This window comes from Triturus cristatus, chromosome 11, assembly GCF_964204655.1.
Source record: "Triturus cristatus chromosome 11, aTriCri1.1, whole genome shotgun sequence".
NCBI lineage: Eukaryota > Metazoa > Chordata > Amphibia > Caudata > Salamandridae > Triturus > Triturus cristatus.
Window position 1 is genome coordinate 804125202 of NC_140594.1, and position 22787 is coordinate 804147988.

Below are 22787 nucleotides of genomic sequence, written 5' to 3' on the forward strand. Positions count from 1 at the left end.
ATGTTAAAATCCTACTTTTCTGTTTAACTCTCACCAAAGCCTCAGCATCACAAAATGGATGCTGCTGCCACAGACACGAGTCTGACCTCCTGCTGCTGGGAGCCCTCCCAGCCAGGGAGGCCTGGACAATAGGTTTCCTGCTTGGGGAGGTGCTAGCACCTCCTCAGACAGACTTTAGTGTATTGGGGCAGGGAGGGCTGAAAGGAATGAGACATGCCTGGGGCACACAAGGTGCTCCATGCATAGTCCAGTTCAAACCAGTGCTGGGGCACTCCAGCCCCAGCTCTGGCGCGAAACTGGACAAAGGAAAGGGGGTGTAGCCACTCCCCTTCCTGGTCCCACCCATAGGAGGGACCTTGCAGTTAGCCCAGCCCACTAGCCCAGTATATTAGTAGCTAGTTGGGCCCTGCTAAATTAGATTATCCTGAACCTGCAACTTGAACAGAAACTCTGGACCTTCGACATTCGACGAAAGAAGAAGACTGAAGAATCTCCCTTGTGGCCAAGGAGTGGCCACCCTGTGCGAACAGGCACCATCAATAGGCTTACCCTTTGCTTTGCTGAAGTTCTACGAGGGACCGACTGCAGAGCCCGACCAGAGCCTTGACTTCCAGACTTCTCCGACCCTGATCCACAGCCGAGCTGAGATCCGTGGAGGCGACGAGAGACGTGGGACCGGCTACCTGGGAAAAGTGGCGAGTATCTTCCAGCGCAGCTTCTGAGGCACCCTCGAGGTTGTGCACCGGGGATTGAGAAGCCCCAACCCCAAGCACCATCTGCACCGAAGATCAGCCCCCCACACTCCACGAGTCCTGCGTGGGGCCCTTCTGCATTTTCCTGCTTGCCGTGTCTGTCCGGTTGCTTGCCCGTTGGCTAGCAACCTTTGCGACGACACACCTTCAATTTTCCACTGCTAGTTTGGCTCCTCCAGACTGGCTCCTGCTCCTCTGTAACTGAGAAGCACCCCAGACCTTCCTGGTCTGCACCAGAAGCAAGTCCTCCATTCTTCGTGGGTTCCGCTTGCCAAGGCTTGGTGAGTCCTAGTTCGACTTCGCCGCCGCCGACAGCAAGAGCCTTCGTGGGACAGCTCGCCTCCTGGTCCTGGTCGCCCTCGACGTCTCCTGGTACCCGTGGCTGCTGCGACAAGCTTCACCTCTTCACCTGCAATCTCCTGACATCGCCTGGTTCCTTCCTGGTTCCACGTGGTCATTGGCTAGTGACCCAGACTCTGTCCGTTCTGCTTGCAGTTACCCTTCCTTCTTGATCCCGGCCTTGGGATCCACCGGACACTCTTCACTGACTGCCTGTCAGCATCTTTCCTTCAGGCATCCATAGGAGTCGACGACGAAACCCGACGCAAGTTCACACCTATGCACCCGCAGCCCGTGGGCTAGGTAACTTGGGTACTCCGGTGCTCATCAGGGTATTGACTATCCTAGTGTCTAGTTCTCAAGTCTCGACCTCCTAGTTACTCCAGAAGTGTCCTAAATCTTATTAATTCTAAAACTGTACTATTTCTATCGATTATACGCATTACGCGTGAGTGTTTCCACTCTGCACCTGAATCCCGTGGGCCTCCCACTTCCTAACCTTGGGTAGTATAGTGTAGCCCCAGCGATAGCCTAGGCCTATCCTATTTCCGTGACAGTGGTCCTTATACCACTTCTTTAGTATATGGTTTGCGTGGCCCCTAGTGCCTAACTGTATTACTTACCTGTGTGACTTAATGTATGCTTAAATAAGACTGTGTTGTACTTACCTCGAATCTCATAAAGAGTGCTGAGGGTTTGACTAGAATAAATACACTTTTTTTTATATATATATAGATCTGTTGTGGTGTCCTTTCATTTGGTATTCAAGGGATTACATATGGTAAACCAGCTGGCTTCACATGCCATTCAGAGTTTAGCCTAAGACTGCTCTTGTCCATGCTACCACTAGGATAGCTGGTCTATAAGGTTGACTTTACAACCAATCACCATAAGGGTTGTTTGGACTGATATAAGGTGTACACTAGAACTAGTGACATCATACATCAGGCCAACTTCTCACACACACCATCTACATCTGCTATAGGAAGAAGTAAAGGCGTTACTGCTAAAAGGGGCCATAGGACTAGTCCCACACAAACATCAAAATAAAGGTGTCTACCCACTTTATTTCCTCATACCAAAGAAAGACATCTCATTATGACCCATTCTGGACCTGCGCCCGCTCAGTCGCTACATACTATTCAAACACTTCCATATGATTACTTTGCAAAATGTAATTCCACTACTACAAAACGGCGACCTTGTGACTGCATTATACCTGAAAGATGCTTACTTCCACATTCCAATCTGCAAGGCGAACCTCAAATACCTACGGTTTGTGGTAAGTTGACGACCTCATCTATTCAAGGTCCTGCCATTTGGGGGTTACAGCCCCCAGGGTGTTCACATAATTCTTAGCAGAAGTAGCAGGAAAATTGCAAAGGTAAAACATACATTTCTTTCCCTATCTAGTCGATTGGCTGATCAAGCGTCAAACCAAACCCAAATGTCTAATAGACACTCAATGCTACTACTCTAATTGGGCTTCTCTATCAATGAACAAAGTCACATCTTCAACCACTCCAGGTACAACCATACCTAGGAGCATTAATCTATTCAGTATCTGGAACGGCTTACCCCAATCAGCAAAAGGTTCTCAATCTCCAGAACCAACTGGAACTTTTTCAACCACATCGTCACCTACCACTCAAAACAGTGAGGTGCCTACTACAGAAGAGCAATAGTGCCACATGCATTACTACACATGAGTGTTTGGCATCACAATGGTCACAAGTTGGGGGGGGGGGATATAGACGATCTAGTGTTGGTTTCACCAAAGGTCCATCAGGCACTATAGTGGTGGAACATCTCAAACATACTGAAGGGTAGAACCTTCAAGGACCCAATCTTGCATGAAACAGTCACAACTGATGCATCATTCATGGGATGGGGTGCTCAAATGAAAGACATTGTGCTTCAGGGACACTGGACCTGACAACACCAGACCATGCACACCAACATGCTGGAGCTTTTAACCATCTATATGGTTCTCAAAGCACTCCTAACAAACATTACAGGAAAAAATGTCTTTCTGTACACAGACAACATGACTGCAATAGATTACATTCTGAAATGGGGTGACACATTCGATATAACTGTCACAGCTAGCGCAGACCACATGGAAATGGGCAAACACAAGAGCCTCCTCCTTGCACAGTACATACCTGGACAGGAAAACTCCATTGTGGACCTGCTCAGCAGGACACAGCCACAAGTTCACGAAAGGAAAATACACACTCCATTACCGCAATAATACTTCAACCAATGGGGAATCCCCACACTAGACCTGTTCACCACTGCTGAAAACTCAAAATGCCAAAACTTCACATCCAGATACCTACACCCAATATTCAAAGAAAATACTCTGTGGATAAACTGGTCAGGAATATTTGCTTATCCTTTTCCTCCTCTCCCACTAATTCCTTACGTGGTCAGAAACCTTACAAAGTTCATTGGCCCTAATACTTATTGCTCCCACATGGGCTCGGACAGCCATGGTACACAACACTGCTAGAGTTATCCCTAGTAGTTCATGAGAAGTTACCCAACTATGCAAACCTTCTCACTTACACTGGGGGCAGGGTGAGAAATCCCAATACACAAGTGCTCAACCTAGCAGTCTGGCTCCTGAGATCATAGAGTTTGGATACCTGAATCTAACTACAAAATGCAGACCATTCTAAAGGAGGCCAAAAGGCCAACCACAAGGGCTTGCTATGCAGCAAAATGAAAATGTTTTGTCCAGTACTGTGTATCCTTAAACATTAACCCTTCTTTACCAACAACTAGTCTGTTACCTGTTACACTTACAAAAGGCGCATTTGGCATGTACCTCAATACGCCTACATTTAGCAGCCATTGCTGAATAACTGCCAAACGTTTCTGCATTCCTGTCGTCAAAGCCTTCATGGAAGGATTAAAACGAGTTATTCCACCATGTACACCTCCAGTACCAGCGTAGAGCCATAACATTGTCCTAACACGATTCCTAAGACCACCATTTGAACCACTACATAACTGTCAAATACAGTTCTTAACATGGAAGGTGGCCCTCCATGCAGCAATAACATCTCTACGAAGGGTTAGTGAAATACATGCTCTCACTATTGAAGAGCTATATTTCCAAGCATTCCCAGACAAGGTGTTTTTAAGCACAAATCCGAAGTTCTTACCTAAGGTTACATCTTCTTTAATTTAAATCAAACTTTAGAGTTACCGGTTTTCTTTCCAAAACCAAAGACCATCGCAGAGCATGCTTTACCTGCACTTGATGTAAACGGGTACTTCTGTACTACCTGGAACGTACAAAACTCTTCATGAGAACACAACTGTTTGTTTTCGTTTTCAAATCCATGTAAAGGAAAGGCTATTTCAAAATCCGGAATAGCAAGAATGATTGTCAAATGTGTCCAAATGTGTTATGACAAGGCCTCATTCTACAAGAAGAAAAAAAGGCGCAACCATGCCCATTTTAGGGAATTTGCCTCTCCGTGACATTTACAAAGCAACAACATGGGTGATCCCACACACATCTGATTGACATTATTGTGTGGATGCTTAAGCAAGACAGCAAGTTCTAGTTGGGAAAACGGTCCTTCACACATTATTTCAAACAAACTCACCATCTCATGCCTAAAGCAACCGCAAGAGGGGTACTGCTTTACAATCTAGGCATAGCGTGTGTATCTGCAGGCAACACATGCTAAGAATGAAGTATGTTACTTACGCTGTAAGCATCTATTTGTAGCTTGTAGTGCTGCAGATTCACTTGCACTCTCCTGCTTCCCCGGCAGGTATTAGATAGTGAGAAAAATACACACAAATACAGCATGTTCACCATCAAACGCTAACTTAGCAGCCTATATCCTCACTCTGTATATGGCAAGGGGAGAAAACATTATCTAACAAAGGAGCCATTGAGCATGCCCAGTACCTCTAGGGAAATGAGGAACAACGCCAATCGTAAAACTTCTTTGATGGAAAAACAAGTTGCAGAGTGCGGGCCCAACACTAGATGGCAGGAGTATGCATAGCATGTGACTCTGCAGCACTACATGCTACAAATAAATGCTTACAGGGTAAGTAACAAACTCCTTTCCTTTGAACTTCGGAGCTCATGGGAATGTACATTTTACTTGCTTTCTCTTTAATGATCTGCTCTGCTTCTCAACTGAAATTCCCCCTTGCGTTCTGTGTTGCTCCCCTATTGAACTGCTACATCTCATCCGTTACTTCCCATGTCCCTAATGGTTTTATCGGTTGGGGGTAGGGGGGGAGGGGAATGAATGTTTACAATCCCCGCCCACCCCTCACCAACCGCTTCTCTGCTGCTTAGCGTGTACAAACACCATACTATCTTCTTGACCTTTGCTCCCCTTCTCTTGTTTTCTTATTTATTTATTTGGAGGGTTCAACAGCTTCCTAATGCTTCTAGGCCACTCCTTTTTCTTTTCTTTTCTTTTTTTTTTTTTTTTTTTAGGATCTTTGGTGCACTTTTATATTTTTTTAATTAAAGTCTGTAAAAGGGACATCCGTCATCTTGGACACGTAAATTGGATTTCAAAAAACAGAACTCATGCTCACAAGGGTGATGACGCTGTGGCCACATTAGTGTCTTTATGCATGTATCTATATGACATGTAGGTTTTTTGTTTTTTTTAGCTAATGCTTTTTCATATCCGCAAAGAAGCATCTTTTATTCTTTTATACATGTGAAAACAGCATTGGTTACATCATTAAAATGTGTGACCTATTGACTTTACTTGCTGGTGTCTATATGTGTTCAGTAGTTGTCTTTTGATACCTAACAGAGGTCTAAATTCCTGGGATGCGCACATCAGGCTGATCTTGTTTCCATGTTGGCAACGTTTCTGTTTGCAATTGTGAAGCTGAGAAGTTGAGTCCAAACTGTCAGTCTATTTTATGGGTGAAAGGAGGATCTGCTAATAGGATGGCATTGCAAAAGGCATAGAATGGTTTACATTTTGTCCCAGGAATCATACTGTAGAGTAAAGTGGGAAGCTCTTATTATTTGGTAATATGACATTTATATATTGTTGGCACTCATTCAAATTTCACATCTCTTACTTCTTATAACAGTTTTCTGCTGAAGAGAAATTGTGTTCGAGGCACATGAGATGCAGATTACACACTTTTGCATAGATCGCCATCTGGTGTTGGGTCCGGATGTTTGCACTTGTTTTTGTCCTGGAAAGTCTTTGGAAGTCATGAGGTATGTGACTCCTCCTTAGGATCATAGTGCGCATGGGCATCGGCTCCATCCTCAGATTGTTTTTTTCCGCCATCTGGTTCGGATGTGTTTCTCGCGCTCCAGTTCGGAACCGTTACCGATTCCAGTTTCGACGCGCAATCCTTCACCTTTTCGACGGTATTGTCTCGAACGCAACCCCTAATTGGCACGCATCTCTACCAATCTTCCATTCCGGTCGTCGAAGCAGGCCTTCGGGCCGACCCGAGCCTTGGCATCTGGCTCATGGAAAGGACGCCATTTAAGAAGTGTTCTCGATGTGGGTCGAAGTTTCCCCACACCGATCTGCATGAGGGGTGTAGCCTCCGCCTCTCTCCTGAGCACGACTGTCCCGCTTGTGCCTCCTTCCGCTCGAAGAAGACCATCCGAAGGACCATGGCTCGTTGTCGAGTTCGATCCCCGAAAACATCTTCCACGAGGGTGTCGATTGTGCTAGAGGAGCGGGTCGAAGAAGAGCTCATCCGCGCCTCTGAAGCCGATGACTCCGACATCGAAGAAGTGACTCCAGCTCAACGGGTCGTAAGTACAGACGTCGACCCCGACCCACTCCCTACAACAACAACAAAGGCTTCGGTCACACCTTCGGGCTCAGGTGCACACCGACACACTGCTTCCCAAGCCCCGCCCTCGGGCCCGGCAAAGAAGCCTACCAAGCCTTCCGACGACTCTGGCTCGAGTCTGCCTGTTACCGGTGCCCAAGCCCAATCCTCTGCACTGAAAAAGAAGCAGCACCCATCCTCGGGGCCGACTGCTACTTCAACCCCGAAGCCTTCGGGACCGAAGACTCCAACTAGTGACTCCCCGGCACCGAAAAAACACTCTGAACCGACGAAGAAGCCACTCCCCAAAATTTCGGACTCACGTTCTTCGGAGCCGAAAAAGGCATCGACACCGAAAAAACACACACAAACCGACAAATCTCATGGCTCCAAGCCCAAAACAGCTCTGCAGCCAGCACCGAAAAAGCCCTCTATGTCGACACCGAACACCCAAACTTCTCTGGAGGAGCTTTTTCAACCAGACCCTCAACAAAAAACTTTAACTAAAGACCCTAAAACCGGTCAATTGACTCTCAGTACCAGAAAAAGACAACTGAACATGCCTGCACCAGCTCCACCACCTAAAAGAAGGGATATAGCCACATCGCCTCTTAGGGTACCCTCTCCACCTCCACCACCACCACCTCCTCCACCCCTCCCACCTAGCTCTCCTACGCTATCCCCTCCACCAGTAGATGATGACTACACATATGATGACACAGGGGACGGTGACAACAACATGCCAATAAATTACCCCAGTCCTCCAGGCTCCCCTGACCCATGGGATGACTATAATATGCCTGATGTCCCTAATATACCACAAGAAGACATCTACCCTTCTAGGCCTTCACCACCAGAAGATACCATGGGGTTTAATCAGCTAATACATCGAGCTGCCCAGTACCACGGGGTCGACCTCCATACAGATCCCGTCGAAGATGATTTTTTAATGGACACTTTTGACACCACCCAAAGGTCCACATACACTTTGCCCATGCTTAAAGGGGTGATTAAACACGCTACACAAGTATATAAACACCCCGTCAGGACTAGAATCATCAACCCTAGAACTGAGAAGAAATACAAAGCTGCCCCTACAGACCCAGCTTACATTAGGGGCCCTGTTCCATTAGACTCCAAGGTCGTCTCAAATGCTAGGAAACGGGCTAATTCACAGACAACAGGGGATGCACCTCCACCCGACAAAGAGTCTAAATTCCTGGACGCCTCTGGTAATAGAACAGCGTCCCAGGCAGCTAATATTTGGGGCAACGCAAAAACTCAAGCCCTGTTAGCCAGATACAATAGGGCTCACTATGATGAGTTGGAGTCCCTGCTCAAACACCTCCCGGACAAATACAAACATAAGGCCAACGACCTAATACAAGAGGGTAAAGTTATCACCAATACCTCTATCCGGTGTGCTCTTGATGTAGGAGATACCGCATCCAGAGCAGTGAACACAAGCGTCCTTCTTCGCAGGCACGCGTGGCTATGCATTTCGGGGTTTAAACCTGAGGTGCAAAGCTCTATACTAAATCAACCATTCGACCAGCAACACCTCTTTGGTCCTAATGTTGATGCGTCCCTTGAGAAGATGAAAAAGGACACAGATACAGCCAAATCAATGGGAGCCTTGCAATCGCAAGCTCCCAGGCGTTCTTTTTGTCCCTCATCCTACAGGGGCCCTCCAGGGGATACTCCTCTGACAACCCATCCACCTCCAACAAGTCTCCCACCCAATCCACCTTCACCAGAGGTTACCACAGAGGAGGTTACCGAGATAAAAATAACAAGGGCAGAGGCAAGACCAACAACACCCGCTCTGCCTCCACCCCTGCTCAATAACTTCCCTCTGCTTCCCCCAGACCATTCCACTCCTTTCGGGGGAAGACTACAGCAGTTCCTTCCTGTCTGGACCAACATCACCACAGACAGGTGGGTGCGACAAATAGTGCAATCCGGTTACTCGAACTTACCTATACCCCCAAACATTCCACCCAAACAGCGTCCAATGTCAGCAGACCATTTGTCACTCCTCAAACAGGTGATTTCCTTACTACAAAAAAGTGCAATAGAATCAGTTCCCCTGCACCAACAAAACCAGGGAGTTTACTCCCTATATTTTCTCATACCAAAGAAGGATGGCTCTCTGAGACCTATTCTAGATCTTAGACCACTACACGGGTACATACAATCAGACCACTTCCACATGGTCACACTTCAGCAAGTCCTCCCTCTACTTTCACAGGGCGACTTCCTGGCCACCTTAGATCTCAAGGACGCCTATTTCCATATTCCTATAAACGTTGCTCACAGAAAATATCTCAGGTTTGTAGTGGACGGGCAGCAGTAACAATTCAAAGTACTCCCTTTCGGAGTCGCACATTCACGTCTTCCCATACCTCGACGACTGGCTCATAAAAGCCAGCTCGTACAACCAGTGTGTTCGTCACACTCACGTGACTATCCAATTACTCCACGACCTGGGGTTCACATTAAACCACACCAAGTCTCATCTGCAACCCTCTCACACACAATACCTCGGCGCCACAATAAACGCCTCAAAAGCGTTAGCCTATCCCAGTCCAGCAAGGATAGCAAGCATCCTTGCTCTCCTACCCAAATTTCAGCCGCATCGCTCTCTCCCAGCTCGAGTGTTCATGCAGCTCATAGGGATGATGATCTCTTGCATTTTCATAGTGCCTCACGCAAGACTCCAGATGCGTCCCATACAAGAGTGCTTAGCACGACAATGAAACCATGCTCAAGGTCAGCTAACAGATCTGTTGTTGGTAGACTGTCACACTCACCGCTCTCTGCAGTGGTGGAACACCAAAAACTTTTCCAAAGGGCGACCATTCCTAGTGCCAGTTCTTCAGATTGTCATGACAACGGACGCATCGCTCTCCGGCTGGGGAGCTCACCTATTACATCACACCATACAAGGCAAGTGGACACCTCAACAAAAGTTATTCCATATCAATTACCTGGAATTACTGGCCATATTCCTAGCCTTTAAAGCATTCCAAAAACAAATATCTTGCAAGGCTGTCTTAGTCCGCACGGACAACATGACAGCCATGTACTACATCCAAAAGCAAGGCGGGACACACTCTCTGCAGCTCTCCCAGCTAGCACAAAACATGGAGGTGGGCTATACCTCCAGAATATATTTCTCCTAGCCCAACACGTCCTAGGAGTCCAAAACACCATAGCAGATCTGTTAAGTCGTCAAACACAACAGATTCACGAGTGGGAACTCCGTCCACAAGTTCTCCAACCATACTTTCAGAAATGGGGGCAACCACAGATAGACCTTTTCGCCACCCACGAAAACGCCAAATGCCCAAGCTTCGCCGCCAGATACCCACACCTATTATCCAAAGGCAATGCGATATGGATGAACTGGTCAGGCAGATTTGCGTACGCTTTTCCACCTCTCCCACTCATACCACTGGTGGTGCGCACACTACAGCAACACTCACTAACTCTAATTCTAGTTGCTCCAACTTGGGCCAGACAACTGTGGTACACCACATTGTTGGAACTGTCAATAGTCCCACACCAAAGATTACACCTCTCACCATGCCTCTTAACCCAAAACCGTGGAGAGATCAGACACCCAGACCCAGCTCAGCTGAACCTTGCGATCTGGCTCCTGAAATCTTAGAGTTCGGTTACCTTAACCTTCCTCCTGACTGTATGAACGTAATTAAGGAGGCTAGACGCCCTACCACTAGAGCCTGCTATGCAGCCAAGTGGAAACGATTTGTGATATACTGCCATAACAATACCATCAATACCCTAGATGTGTCTATCCAACACATCATAACCTACCTATTACACCTACAAAGGTGCAACTTAGCCTACACGCCTGTTCGGCTACACCTTGCTGCTATAGCAGCATACCTACAAAATAGACAACATTTATCGCTATTTAGAGTGCCCGCCATCAAAGCCTTTATGGAAGGCCTCAAAAGGATAATTCCTCTCAGAGTTCCACCCTCACCTGTGTAGAATTTAAATATCGTGCTCACTCGACTGATGGGTCCTCTGTTTGAACCTCTACATAAATGTGAGCTACAATTCTTAACATGGAAAGTTGCTTTTCTAGTGGCCATAACTTCTCTAAGAAGAGTTCGTGAACTACAAGCCCTAACTATTCAGGAACCATTCTTACACATGCATCATAATAAGGTGGTTCTCCGCACTAATCCTAAATTCCTCCCTAAAGTCATTTCCCCCTTCCACCTTAATCAATCTGTGGAGTTGCCCATTTTCTTCTCGCAACCACACAGTCGCAGAAAGAGCTCTTCATACTTTAGACGTTAAAAGAGCATTACTCTATTACATTGAAAGAACACAACCTTTTCGGAAAACTAAACAACTTTTTGTTTTTCTCACCACCACACAAAGGCAATCCCATATCTAAGTCCGGGATAGCCAGATGGATTGTTAAATGCATACAAATTTGCTACCACAAAGCAAAACGCACTTTAACTGTTCCTCCTAGAGCCCACTCTACAAGAAAAATAGGGATTTCTATGGCATTCTTAGGAAACATTCCATTAGATGATATCTGCAAAGCAGCTACATGGTCCACACCACATACGTTCACTAAACACTACTGTGTAGATGTGCAAATGAAACAACAAGCCAGTGTGGGCGAAGCTGTACTCAAAACCCTATTTCAGACTACTGCAGCAGATAATGGTGGCCGCCGCTAGACGTGAGAGTGCTATACAATCTATACAAAAGTGTGTAATCTGCAGCTCGTATGCCTCGAACGGAATATGCTACTTACCAGTATGCATCTGTTCTTGGCATGTAGAGCTGCAGATCTAAACACGCCCACCCGCCTCCCCGGCTTCCTTTATCTGTTCCAGTATTATCTTATTTAGATACACTCTACAAGGGCATCTTCCTGTTTATTACAAAGCTCCGTCATTTCTCTGCTGGCGAAAAACAATCTGAGGATGGAGCCGATGCCCATGCGCACTATGATCCTAAGGAGGAGTCACATACCTCGTGACTTCCAAAGACTTTCCAGTACAAAAACAAGTGCAAACATCCGGACCCAACACCAAATGGCGATCTATGCAAAAGTGTGTAGATCTGCAGCTCTACATGCCAAGAACAGATGCATACTGGTAAGTAGCATATTCCTTTCCAGACGTTCCCCAACTTGACACCATACCCTGCTCAATTGCAGTTTGCCATTGTCTGATCCAATATCCTGCATCACCATGCTTTGTGAGGCTCTTATAGCAATGTTTGGAATTTCATGTTGAATGACCTTGTATATCCTTTGACTGCTTTGTACAATTTGACTCCTTCCTTCACCTGTGCCCCCTCACTCAAGACCTTCTGTCTAATTTTTATTGCAAAGGCAACACCAGAGTTTCTTCTGCCTTATGACACTTTCTGGTGCATTTTCTGCGTTTGCCTTTATATGTAATGTTTTTGGATTCAGATATTGCACGATTATCTATAACATAAACTCTGGCTTCATCGTAATTTCATAGAGTGTAATATAACATACAAAATATACTGTTTGTTTCCTAGCTATATGATTCTGTTTGTGAATAAAGACATAGGAGCGAAGAAATCGTGTATATTTGTGCGTATTTACTTTCTGTTCTTTCTTGCATCCAATTCCATTATTCATATTTGGGCAAAATTGATTTTGATATCCTTGTTTTTGAGAAAGCTCTCAGCCCTCACACTGTCCTTTTGTCTTTGGCATTTTTGATATATTAAAGTCATGAGCTGCATTCTCAAATAGTTACTGTGAAAAAGGAACATATGTGACTTCAAGACATTTGACATATCATGATGGTCTAAAATACTTTGTTGTTCTCTTTCTAGAGGCAGAAAAAGTTGCCCAAGTGGCGGAAATAAAGTTTGCTCAAAAGGTGATGGAAAAAGAAACCGAGAAAAGAATTTCCGAGATTGAAGGTAAGTGTGAACATGCTCATCTAAGAACGAAATCAGTAATGAAGTGCTAAATGCTCTGTAGATATTTTTGGTGTTGTGGGGAAATGGGAGGAGGTAGTCAGTGGATGTTTCGACAATTACCGTATCAGTTCAGAGACATTAATGACTGATTATTTTCTCCCTAGTTAATGGGCTTTGGTGCACTAAAAATTGCTCTCTAAGCGCATACTTATTTAAATTGTGAGTAATAGAGCCCGTAATCTAAGCAGTCATCTGCGTCTTTGAGAGATGAGAAAGACACCGTGCAGTCGTAAGAGCACAGTTTGCCAGCTTCTCTATATCTGTGGACAACACCAAATCTTGTCATACAATCAAAGAGATTAAGTTTAATCAATTGATCGTCAATAGATCAAAGATTCACAGATGCAACTCTATTAGCTTTTTGCAACTTTCAAAATCTAGGTGCAGTAGGGGTGACAAGTGCTAAAGGTGTGATCAGTGCAAGTGATAGTGCAAGGGAAAGGTTGTGCATATATATACATCAATATACAATAGAACTTTACCTCTAGGTGCTCACCCGTCCTGAAGGAGACCCCCACCTCCAAGACTCTCAGTTGGCTGGACCATGAAGGGGTCGAAACGTTGACTTTTCTTTCATTATGTATCAATACCTGGATGACCGTGATGAATTAACTGCGGCAGTTGTTTATGATTTTTCATTTATTGTCTGTGCCAATTATGTGGCTGGTTAGGTTTCGTTCTATTGTATATTGATGTGTATATATATATATGCACAACCTTTCCCTTGCACTATCACTTGCACTGATCCCACCTTTAGCACTTGTCACCCCTACTGCAACTACATTTTGAAAGTTGCAAAATGCTAATAGTTGTATCTGTGAAGCTTTGATCTATTGACGATCAATTGATTAAAATTAATCTCTTTGATTGTATGACAAGATTTGGTGTTGTCCTAATCCTTTCTGGTATTCTAATCATGAATTTGATGTTATCTTGTGAACAATTTCCACTGTGACTAATAATTTTTTGTGCACCACTATTAACCCGAGTCCAGTGGTCTATCGGGTCACCCCTTTGATACTTAACTCTCTATATCTGTGAGCATTGTTGTCCATTCCTTGGTATCAAGCATAAGCATACCTTGTCAAAATAGTTTGTCAAGTGTCAAGGCATCCTTTTGGTGCAGCTAATGGTCAACGGCTTGAGTCTTTTGTCTGAGGAACGTAACACGCTGATGCTGATCGTTGCTTGTGGCCCCGCCTACTGCAGAAGCCACCGCAGGAGCCGCCTAGGAGCCTCGCCGCCGCCACAAACTATACTCTACCTCACTGCAGCTCCCCTCCACTTGTGCCTGCTACTTACTGTTGCTACTGCTGCTGCTTTTCCCTCCTGCTGGTTTGGTCTGGGGCACTGAAGCACGTTTCACTTTGGTTCTTGTTGAGCCTGCACCTATACTGTTAATTGGATTGCCTTGGAATACCCCACCATATTAACGCTCCAGTGCATGCAGCTCTTGGAGCCCGGGTTTTCTCTTGGCGTCTACTTTACCAGAACATTCTTCCTTCTCCAATGCAGTCTGGATTGTCCAGAGGTTAAGAAGCAATGAGTAGAACAGTGTGCAGCCAAGGAAGGAATAACACCGCTGCTCCTATAATATAACGCTCGGAGAGGGGTGAGAGAAGAGGTGTGCAACAGTCAGTGTTTCCTTGGATGCTGTCATTTGGTCTTTGTGTATCCGCATTGTATTGGCTGCCTAATTTCCTTTAGGGCCATCTTATGCTGGAAATTGTTCAGCTGGAGCTTTAAAAAACATCAGACTTTCTTTAAGTCCTTGGGGTGTAGCAAGAGCCATTAGTGCTCTGTCCCGAGGGTAGAGCTGGCGTAGTGCTGAAGCCACCCAGCTAGGTCTGTGGTGCGGCCTGCTCTCCGCTGTGTGCTTCCCCCACCCCTAGCCTGCATTTGTAACCAGTTCTACAACAAAGACCTACCACGCTCTGTAGGAAATTAAGATGACTGCCTGGAGACTTCGCTCACGTAGATTGATCTTCATGAGATTTGTAAACAGACGAAATCTAATTCTCTTAGAAATAAGGCGTTGCATTCAAATTTAATGAACGTCTCAAGCGATTCTCTCATTTGTTTAGCTGAAAGAAAATGTTTACAATGTCACCATGCATCGTGACTGCACCTCTAGCTCGGAGGCTCATTCCATTCCTGCAGTAGCAGGGTCAAACCTAATTTTTACTCCATTTCCCGCTCGGCATTCATCTGCTACAGGTATTGCTAACTTGGCGTTTGGGGAGTCCAATAATCCTCATAATTAGTATTTTGTGTAACTGGATGTGGACATTAATCTGAGAACCCATAAACCAATGGCAATTGGCTCCCCTAGAACTCCACCTGGCCCATCACAGGTTACTGGGTTATTGCTATTTGGAAGCATTCCGTCAGAACAATCATCAGTAGTACTACGGTCTTTTGTGATGCCTCACTTAGAAATGCTTGGGAAAATGTCCTGAGACCTCCCTGATGAATATGTGAAAGTCTCCAAATCTCTTAAATTTATGGAAAGAAATTGTTGCCTGTCTTCGCACTCCTAGGAAAATCCGTTAATAAATAAGATCACATCCAAGATATCTTACTGGGAATCCCGAAAGTGCTGATGGGTTCAAAGGGTGAGGGGGTGCTTCCCAATCAGTCCCTGCAAATAGCAGCAAATGAGGCATGTGGAAAGCTTGGTTTTACAGATCCTGGTCCGCAGAGTGGGGGGGTCCCCAACCACCAGGAGACTGACCGCACCATTTAACCACCCCAAGCTTTTGACCTGGGGACGTAAACTGGTAAACCCCAAGTTATGTTGGTGACGGTTCTCAGCAAGAAGCAGCAAAATGTAGAAAGCCTTTCCTATTGGTTAAAAAATCTTTTGACTCTGGCTTCCTAAGCCTTGCAGTTCCCAGCTTACCGTTGAAGGTCTCCTGTTCCAGGTTTGAGGCTTTCCCTGTTTTCAGGACCCTGACTAGGCTACAACAAGCTTGGCTGTCCATGTGGAACCTGATCAGACCAAAGGCAAAACCACAGCAAAAAAACAGAGCCTATGAAATGGGAACAAATGTAGAATATCTAAGAAAAATGCAAGAACCATTTGCTTTCAAAGAATCTGGAAACATTGGTGTCCCCACTCCTAAGGCCACAGGGATCATCCATGTAAACCCCATTGTAACATGAGCATCACTGGCGCAAGTGAGGGCTCAGCTGCATAGTTGTTCCTTAATAAACCCTCTGGCTAATAGAGAGGCTGATGCATCCACTGTAGAATTAATATCCACTGGCCCTGTGTCGTCGGAACTTAATCCCAGGGCTGAATCTTTTTGTGTTACTCCAGACGAAAGCATGAACCCCACATGATTGAGTGGAAACATCCTTTCACTCTCCTATGTCCCTGCAGACACGTTTTTGGATTTTGTGTCCTTATTTGATTCTGATTTAATTATGGACTGTTCCTTCTTATTAACCTGTTCAGCAGAGATTGAAAATCTGAAGATGATACAAAGCAGTGATATTTCTCTTGTATCCCTAATGCCCTTACCTGCTGTGCTAAAAATAAGGGATCAGTTCCAGTCTAAAATTGTGGTAAACCTGATTCTTCAAGGGGAGGGGAATAACATCTCCAAATGGCAACATGACACCCTGAAACCTACAATTTCCAAGTACCTTCACTTGCCCTTAAACGAGCTAACTGCTGAAAACTTAAATCTCTTGCAGGTCTCCATATTGAATGGAGGGAGATCAGTAAGGCATTCTGGATCTAGGGTACCCAGGACCCCTCTCACCCCAGTAGAGGATGAGTGCATGGAATGGAATTGGTTAGCCGATGCACTCAATTGTGCCCGTACATCGGGCCAAGTATCTTAACCCTATAATTCTCTATAACATAAATGTGGTTTCCTGGAATGCAGCCAGCCTAATGAATACTCCGAAGAAATTGGAACTTTTAAATCGCTTTAAGCAGATATGATATGCATCCAGGAAACCAGTTGCTCTTGGGATTTTTTGTGTGATGGCTATTTTGTTTTAAGTTGTAATGCTTTCCTATCCAAGAAAGTGCATGCAAAGGTAGGGATTGCTATTTTGCTGAGTAATGATTTAAAATTAAATTGGGAATACTAGTTTTAAGGATTCCTATAATCTTTTTCAAGTTCTAAAGATGGATCTAATCATTGTTGATAGTGTGAGAGACCCTTTGTTACAGGTGAATGCATATGTTCCCCCCCCAGACAAAAGTTATAACAATCTGCTTTTTGATATTTTCTAAAATTGTGAACAATGAGGGGGGATAACAAGTTCTGAAGGTTGGAGACTTAAATTGTAAAGTCCCCAACCACTCTATTAACTTATTTAGATGTGAAAAAAGAACCATATTTCATATTCCACCATTACTTTTCCCCCCGAACTTGAGAAGTTATAAAGGAAAATGCAGTTTTTAAAAAATATTCTTCTTTTTTTTTTTTTTTTTTTACCAGAGTGGGACATTTACAGGGCATTCTGGGTAAGAAAATGTTGTGGCTCCCCGGTCATCCACATCACCTTCAACTCACTAAAGTGTCTAGGTTTCCGAAATGCCTGGCGTTAGTAGGGGGTCTGCCCCAGACCCAAATACCTCCGCTACCCACATCCCAAAAATCTACTTAACTCCAGGCTTCTTTCTTGAGCTTTCCACAGTCATGTTTTATGGTCCTTTTCTGTCCTGTGGAATATGCCCAACTTCACCTACCTGGCTTTTCCGTTTGTATCAGGACTAGTGTAGGAGCACAGAATGGTAGGACATTTGGTATCATCTAATGTATTTCTCTTTTTTCCTGGATTTCTATTTTGTATGCACATGTTCCCAAAAACAGTTTTTGAAATAAATTCCTCACCTGGCACTATTTGTAATCCCGAATTCAGCGTAGTATAAACGAAACCCATTGCTAAACCGAGATCCTTGGGTACATTTTAAAAACAAATATCTCATTCATTCCCAATTTCTGTTCAAAAGATTTTTCTTTATCATGTTATGCATGATTGTTACATTGGGAAAACCGTGTACACCAAGGCACAATTGCTGGAAGTGGGTATTGTTGGCTTTTCACTAAACTATACATCTCTGACGGGAAGAGTCTGCTGGATGTAATGTAATGTTACGTTATATTATATTTGTGGATCTACCATCTGGGCAAAAAGTTAAAGATCAAAACCTTGTTACCTATTTCTCTTTCTCCCCCACGTATACTCACTATTTTTATTTTAACAATTAGGTTTTTTTTGGGAAATCTTTAACTGATCTACACAAATTACTCCTTGCTGAATTCAAAATGTTTTCTACTTTTCATCAGTTTATAGCTTTCTGGAGTCTCCCATGGATTTCACACTTGTTTATCTTACAAATTACATGTAAGTTAGAGCTAGGAAAAAAATCCAGCGTCTGCCTTTTTGTTGAGATGCATACACACAGCTCCTTATTTTGAAATGTCAAGCTCATTTGGCACACCCTAAAAGCACTGGAATGAATAACCTGTGCTCTTTCAGAGCCTAGGGCATCTTTAGCAAATGGTTGGGAAAGAGGCTGTAAAATGCACTGTTTAACCCCATGTTTTGTTATTATAACCTGGGGAGAACTTCTCAAGAGCCCTACTCGAAGTGTTGGGATTAACTCGCTATACTAACGTGCTACAATTAAGGATAGTTATTACACCCCACCACTTTCAAAGATCACCTCTGTCACCCATCCTTTGGAGTGCCACGTGTGACACTGCTGTTACTCACAGCGCTCTCATGCCTGGTTTTTCTTGGCACCCACTATCGTTAACTGCTTCGCTTTCAGTCCGATGTCGTATAGATCCAAAGTGGTGCCATGCTGCTCAACCGAACCCCTCCAACCTTTCTCTCCCCTACCCCTCCTTCCAGCCAATTTGGAAATTGGCTTGTGTGGACCAGCGGTCCCATGGCACTGTTGTAATTCCTAGGATTGACTGGCTGCAGTAGTGATTGTATTTGTTTTAGTATACTGGCAGTTCCATCTGCCAGACCCTCGCCCCAACTGGCTGTGGTTAGTAAAAGCAGGGTGCTCAGGAGATGACTTTTAAGATTCGGGTGGCCAGATATTGGGGATTCTTTGTTGCTCCCTGTGATTCCAGGACGCTACGCTGCTGTTGGGGGCTGGCCGCAGATCTTCAAACCCACGGGACTGCAAGGACCACGGAGCATTGCGCTCCACTACCAGTGCTCACCTGTTCCTCTTCCTGCTGGTTCCTCCTCAAACGCCGCGCCTCGCGGCCCCCGCTGCGCGGGAGCCGCTCGTTGGATCCAGCTGCATAAAATCTTGGCTGGTGCACTTCTGTGTGGGATTCTTTGTTGCTCCCTGTGATTCCAGGACGCTACGCTGCTGTTGGTTGCTGGCCGCAGATCTTCAAACCCACGGGACTGCGAGGACCACGGAGCATTGCGCTCCACTACCAGTGCTCACCTGTTCCTCTTCCCGCTGGTTCCTCCTCAAACGCCGCGCCTCGCGGCCCCCGCTGCGCGGGAGCCGCTCGTTGGATCCAGCTGCATAAAATCTTGGCTGGTGCACTTCTGTGTGGGATTCTTAGTTGCTCCCTGTGATTCCAGGACGCTACGCTGCTGTTGGGGGCTGGCCGCAGATCTTCAAACCCACGGGACTGCGAGGACCACGGAGCATTGCGCTCCACTAACAGTGCTCACCTGTTCCTCTTCCTAACGCCTCGCCCCCCTTTCCTTTTTTACTTCGTCCACGTATTTCCGCAGCGCGGAACGCAGCGCGGGCGAAGCCCGGGCCAAGGGCGGGCCCGTTTGTGCCCGTTTGTGCCCGTTAGTGTCCGAGAGAGTCCGGTCCGGCCACACCCCTTGATTGTTCGGATCCAGTGATCATATCCGAAGCTGATTGAAACCCTGGGTAACTATAGTAAACAAACGGGGTTTAAAACCTAGCCCCATTGACCATGTCGCTGGCTCGTTGGACAAATTCATTGTAAGAGCATCTTCTATACTTGAGCATGAAATTGCTATTACTGAGCGCAGGCTGTCAATGGAACCCCTATCTTCAAAACGCTCCTCATTGGGTACTATTGCTTCCTGCCGCTCTCCTGTTGCCTCCACTGACATTATGGAGACCATGCCCAATGATAAAGGCCATCCATGTCCACCAATTCCTAATATCGCTTCCACTGTTTCATTAATGGACACGGCCACCAACGCTCCCGCTCCTGTCTTGGGTCCCCTTAATAAGTCTGTAACCCCAGCTCGGGAAGTTGGCACCATCCCCAAAAGGAAACGAATTGGGTTATCACCAAAATGTAGGAGGAACAAATTACAGAAACGAAACCCTGACATCTTGGACTCCTCTGTGACTGTATCTACACTTATCAACAGTCCAACTCGCTTAGAGTGTTCCCCTCTTGACGCAGTAACACCACCATTTGATTTGGATCTGTTACTAGGGAAAATGTCTTCTCTATTAGTTAGCCATTCGACCTCTCGACCATAGATTAATCGCCATAGAAAATAGGCTGACTACATTGGAGTCTGCTTTAGTTAAATTTGATGAAAATATACAATCTTCTATACTTCATCTACACCCATGCCAAAACCAGTCTAAAACTTCCGAAATCCCTTCAGCTGTACAAGCTCCAATTAACACCCTGTTGATTCAACAACAGGGTGCTGCATCTAATCACCGTCAGAGTTTTAGACGGGGGTGTCTTCCAACTAACCCCCCCGCTAATAACATCCCCGATAGCATCCCTCCAATAACTAATCATCGCCCCGAAACCCCTGTTAAGGTACCCCACTTGTTGGATCCCCCATGCATTGATCTTCCTCCTGAAAGCGCACCTTATGTGGTCATTTTAACAAATGTTCCTAAATTGTCCTCCAAGAGACCAGAATCTTTCCACGAACTTAAAAATAAAGTAATGTTCTGGTTGAACACCTACAGACCCCTGCCAACCAATATACGATCCCCTATTCTATTTGTTAGAAGAGTTGGTGGGGTGGGTCATATACGAAAAAATGTGGGAGGCGATTGTGTAATTGTCAACTTTCAAAACCCTGAGGTGGCAGACCACATTTGTAGCCCTGCCTTTGATAATGTTTTCTCCAACATCAAAACACTCCCCCTAGGCTATTTTTATCCCCCGCCCACTAAACCCCCTCCTCTATGTCCCAGACCTCTTTTTCCATCTTCACAAATTGCCCATTGGGAGTTTCCTAAACGATGGTTTGCGGGGTAGGTATCCTATTAACAAAGCCCCAGCCATTCCTACTTCTAACAGGTTTAGCCTGCTGGATGATGTGGAATGACTGGAGATTCAAGCTAACTGCACTCCTCCCCATACCCGCACCACTGACAATTTCGACGCTAAGAGTGATCTTGGCGAACTGCCGGTGATGATTACTGAGGGCCTAACATCCCCGGTAGCTGAAGCCATTCCTTCTATCCCCGCCGCTTCTATGTGGGATGCTCACATTGAATACCCGGCTTCGAGGGGTGTTCCCGAGATTCAAACCGCTCTTACTGTCCCACCACCTGTCCATCCTAATCTTGTGGAAACTCCTGCAAATACTGAAAGCCAGCTTAAAGTTCTTAATTGGAACATTGCGGGCCTAGCTTCAAATATTGGCAACCCAGAATGGTGCACCTTTATTGACCCTTTCGGGATTTGCCTTTTTCAGGAAACCTGGTCAACCGAACCCATACATCGATCGGGCTTCATTACATTTATGCATCCCGCTGTAAAAGGACATCGAGGGAGGCCTTCGGGGGGGTTTGTGCGTCTGGGTGGGCACACATCTTGGTTTTAATATCAAGCGGGTCGATACGGCAAGCCCCGATATATTATGCATTCTTTTGTCACATAAAAAGACTCCCAAGATTGCACTTATTAACATTTATTCGCGTTATACCCGAGGAGGTGGTCGTTCCCCCAACCTAGACTCCTTGTCATCACTTTTGGAATCACTTCCAGACGAGGTAGTGTTGATGATTGGAGGGGATTTCAATTGTCACTTTGAGCCTCTGTCTGGAGTGATCCCCCTTACACTGGAAGAAGACGAGGCCAGACTTATACCTCCCTTAAGTATGTACCCAGCCAAACATTGGACCCCGAAGGTCCTTCAGCTTACCTCCCTTACTTATGCTTTCTCTATGAGAGCATGTAATGGTCGATTCAACGGAGATATACCGGGTCAGCCGACCTATAGGGGAATGGGACACGAATCCGTGATTGATTATGTTCTGGTGAGCCTAGACTTATGGCCCAATGTCTTGGATTTTAAAATAATCAGACGTACTGAAAGTGATCATGACCCCCTGATAGTTGCCTTAAACTTTTACTTATTGAACACAGGGTTAGTTATACCTACTCCTCCAGTAGGTAATTTAAGAATCATCCAAGGGGGGAAGAGGATTCGCTGGCAAACTATAAATCAGTCTGAAACGGCAATAGCCAGTATGTACTCTAAAATACTTCCCCTATTTGTTAAGGTGTTTAAAGGAGAGGCTAATAATAGTCCAGTTGACACAACCTTAGACATGGCTAAAATTCACAAAGACCTAGTAGACCTTTTGTGTGGTTCCTTTTATATATCCGGCACACACAACATAAAGAAGCCGGCCAATCTTAATTCTTGGTTCACCAAGAAATGTAGGCTAGCCAAACACGAACTACTCTATGCCATTAGAGGAGGTAATCCCCTATTTATTAGGGAAGCTAGGCGAGCTTACAAAAAGTTAATCTTTATTGCTAAGTCTGAGTGGGAAGAGAAAAGATGGGCTGCTTTAAGACTAGCACTCGTGGCAAAAGATCCAAGAACATTCTGGAATCTTGTCCACTCTGAGAAGTCTGAGGGCAATACCCTGATCGACCCAAACGT

The 22787-nt window shown here is 45.4% G+C and overlaps 1 protein-coding gene across 2 annotated transcripts in view; it reads left to right on the top strand.

Annotated features, from left to right (window-relative positions):
• Positions 1-22787, top strand: part of LOC146785459 (erlin-2-like) — a 250152-nt gene that overhangs the window by 164655 nt on the left and 62710 nt on the right. For both annotated transcript variants that reach the window (XM_085634516.1, XM_085634517.1), the window contains one exon: positions 12771-12860. In XM_085634516.1, coding sequence (XP_085490642.1) covers positions 12771-12860 — 90 coding nt within the window. The remainder of the gene's footprint in view (positions 1-12770; positions 12861-22787) is intronic.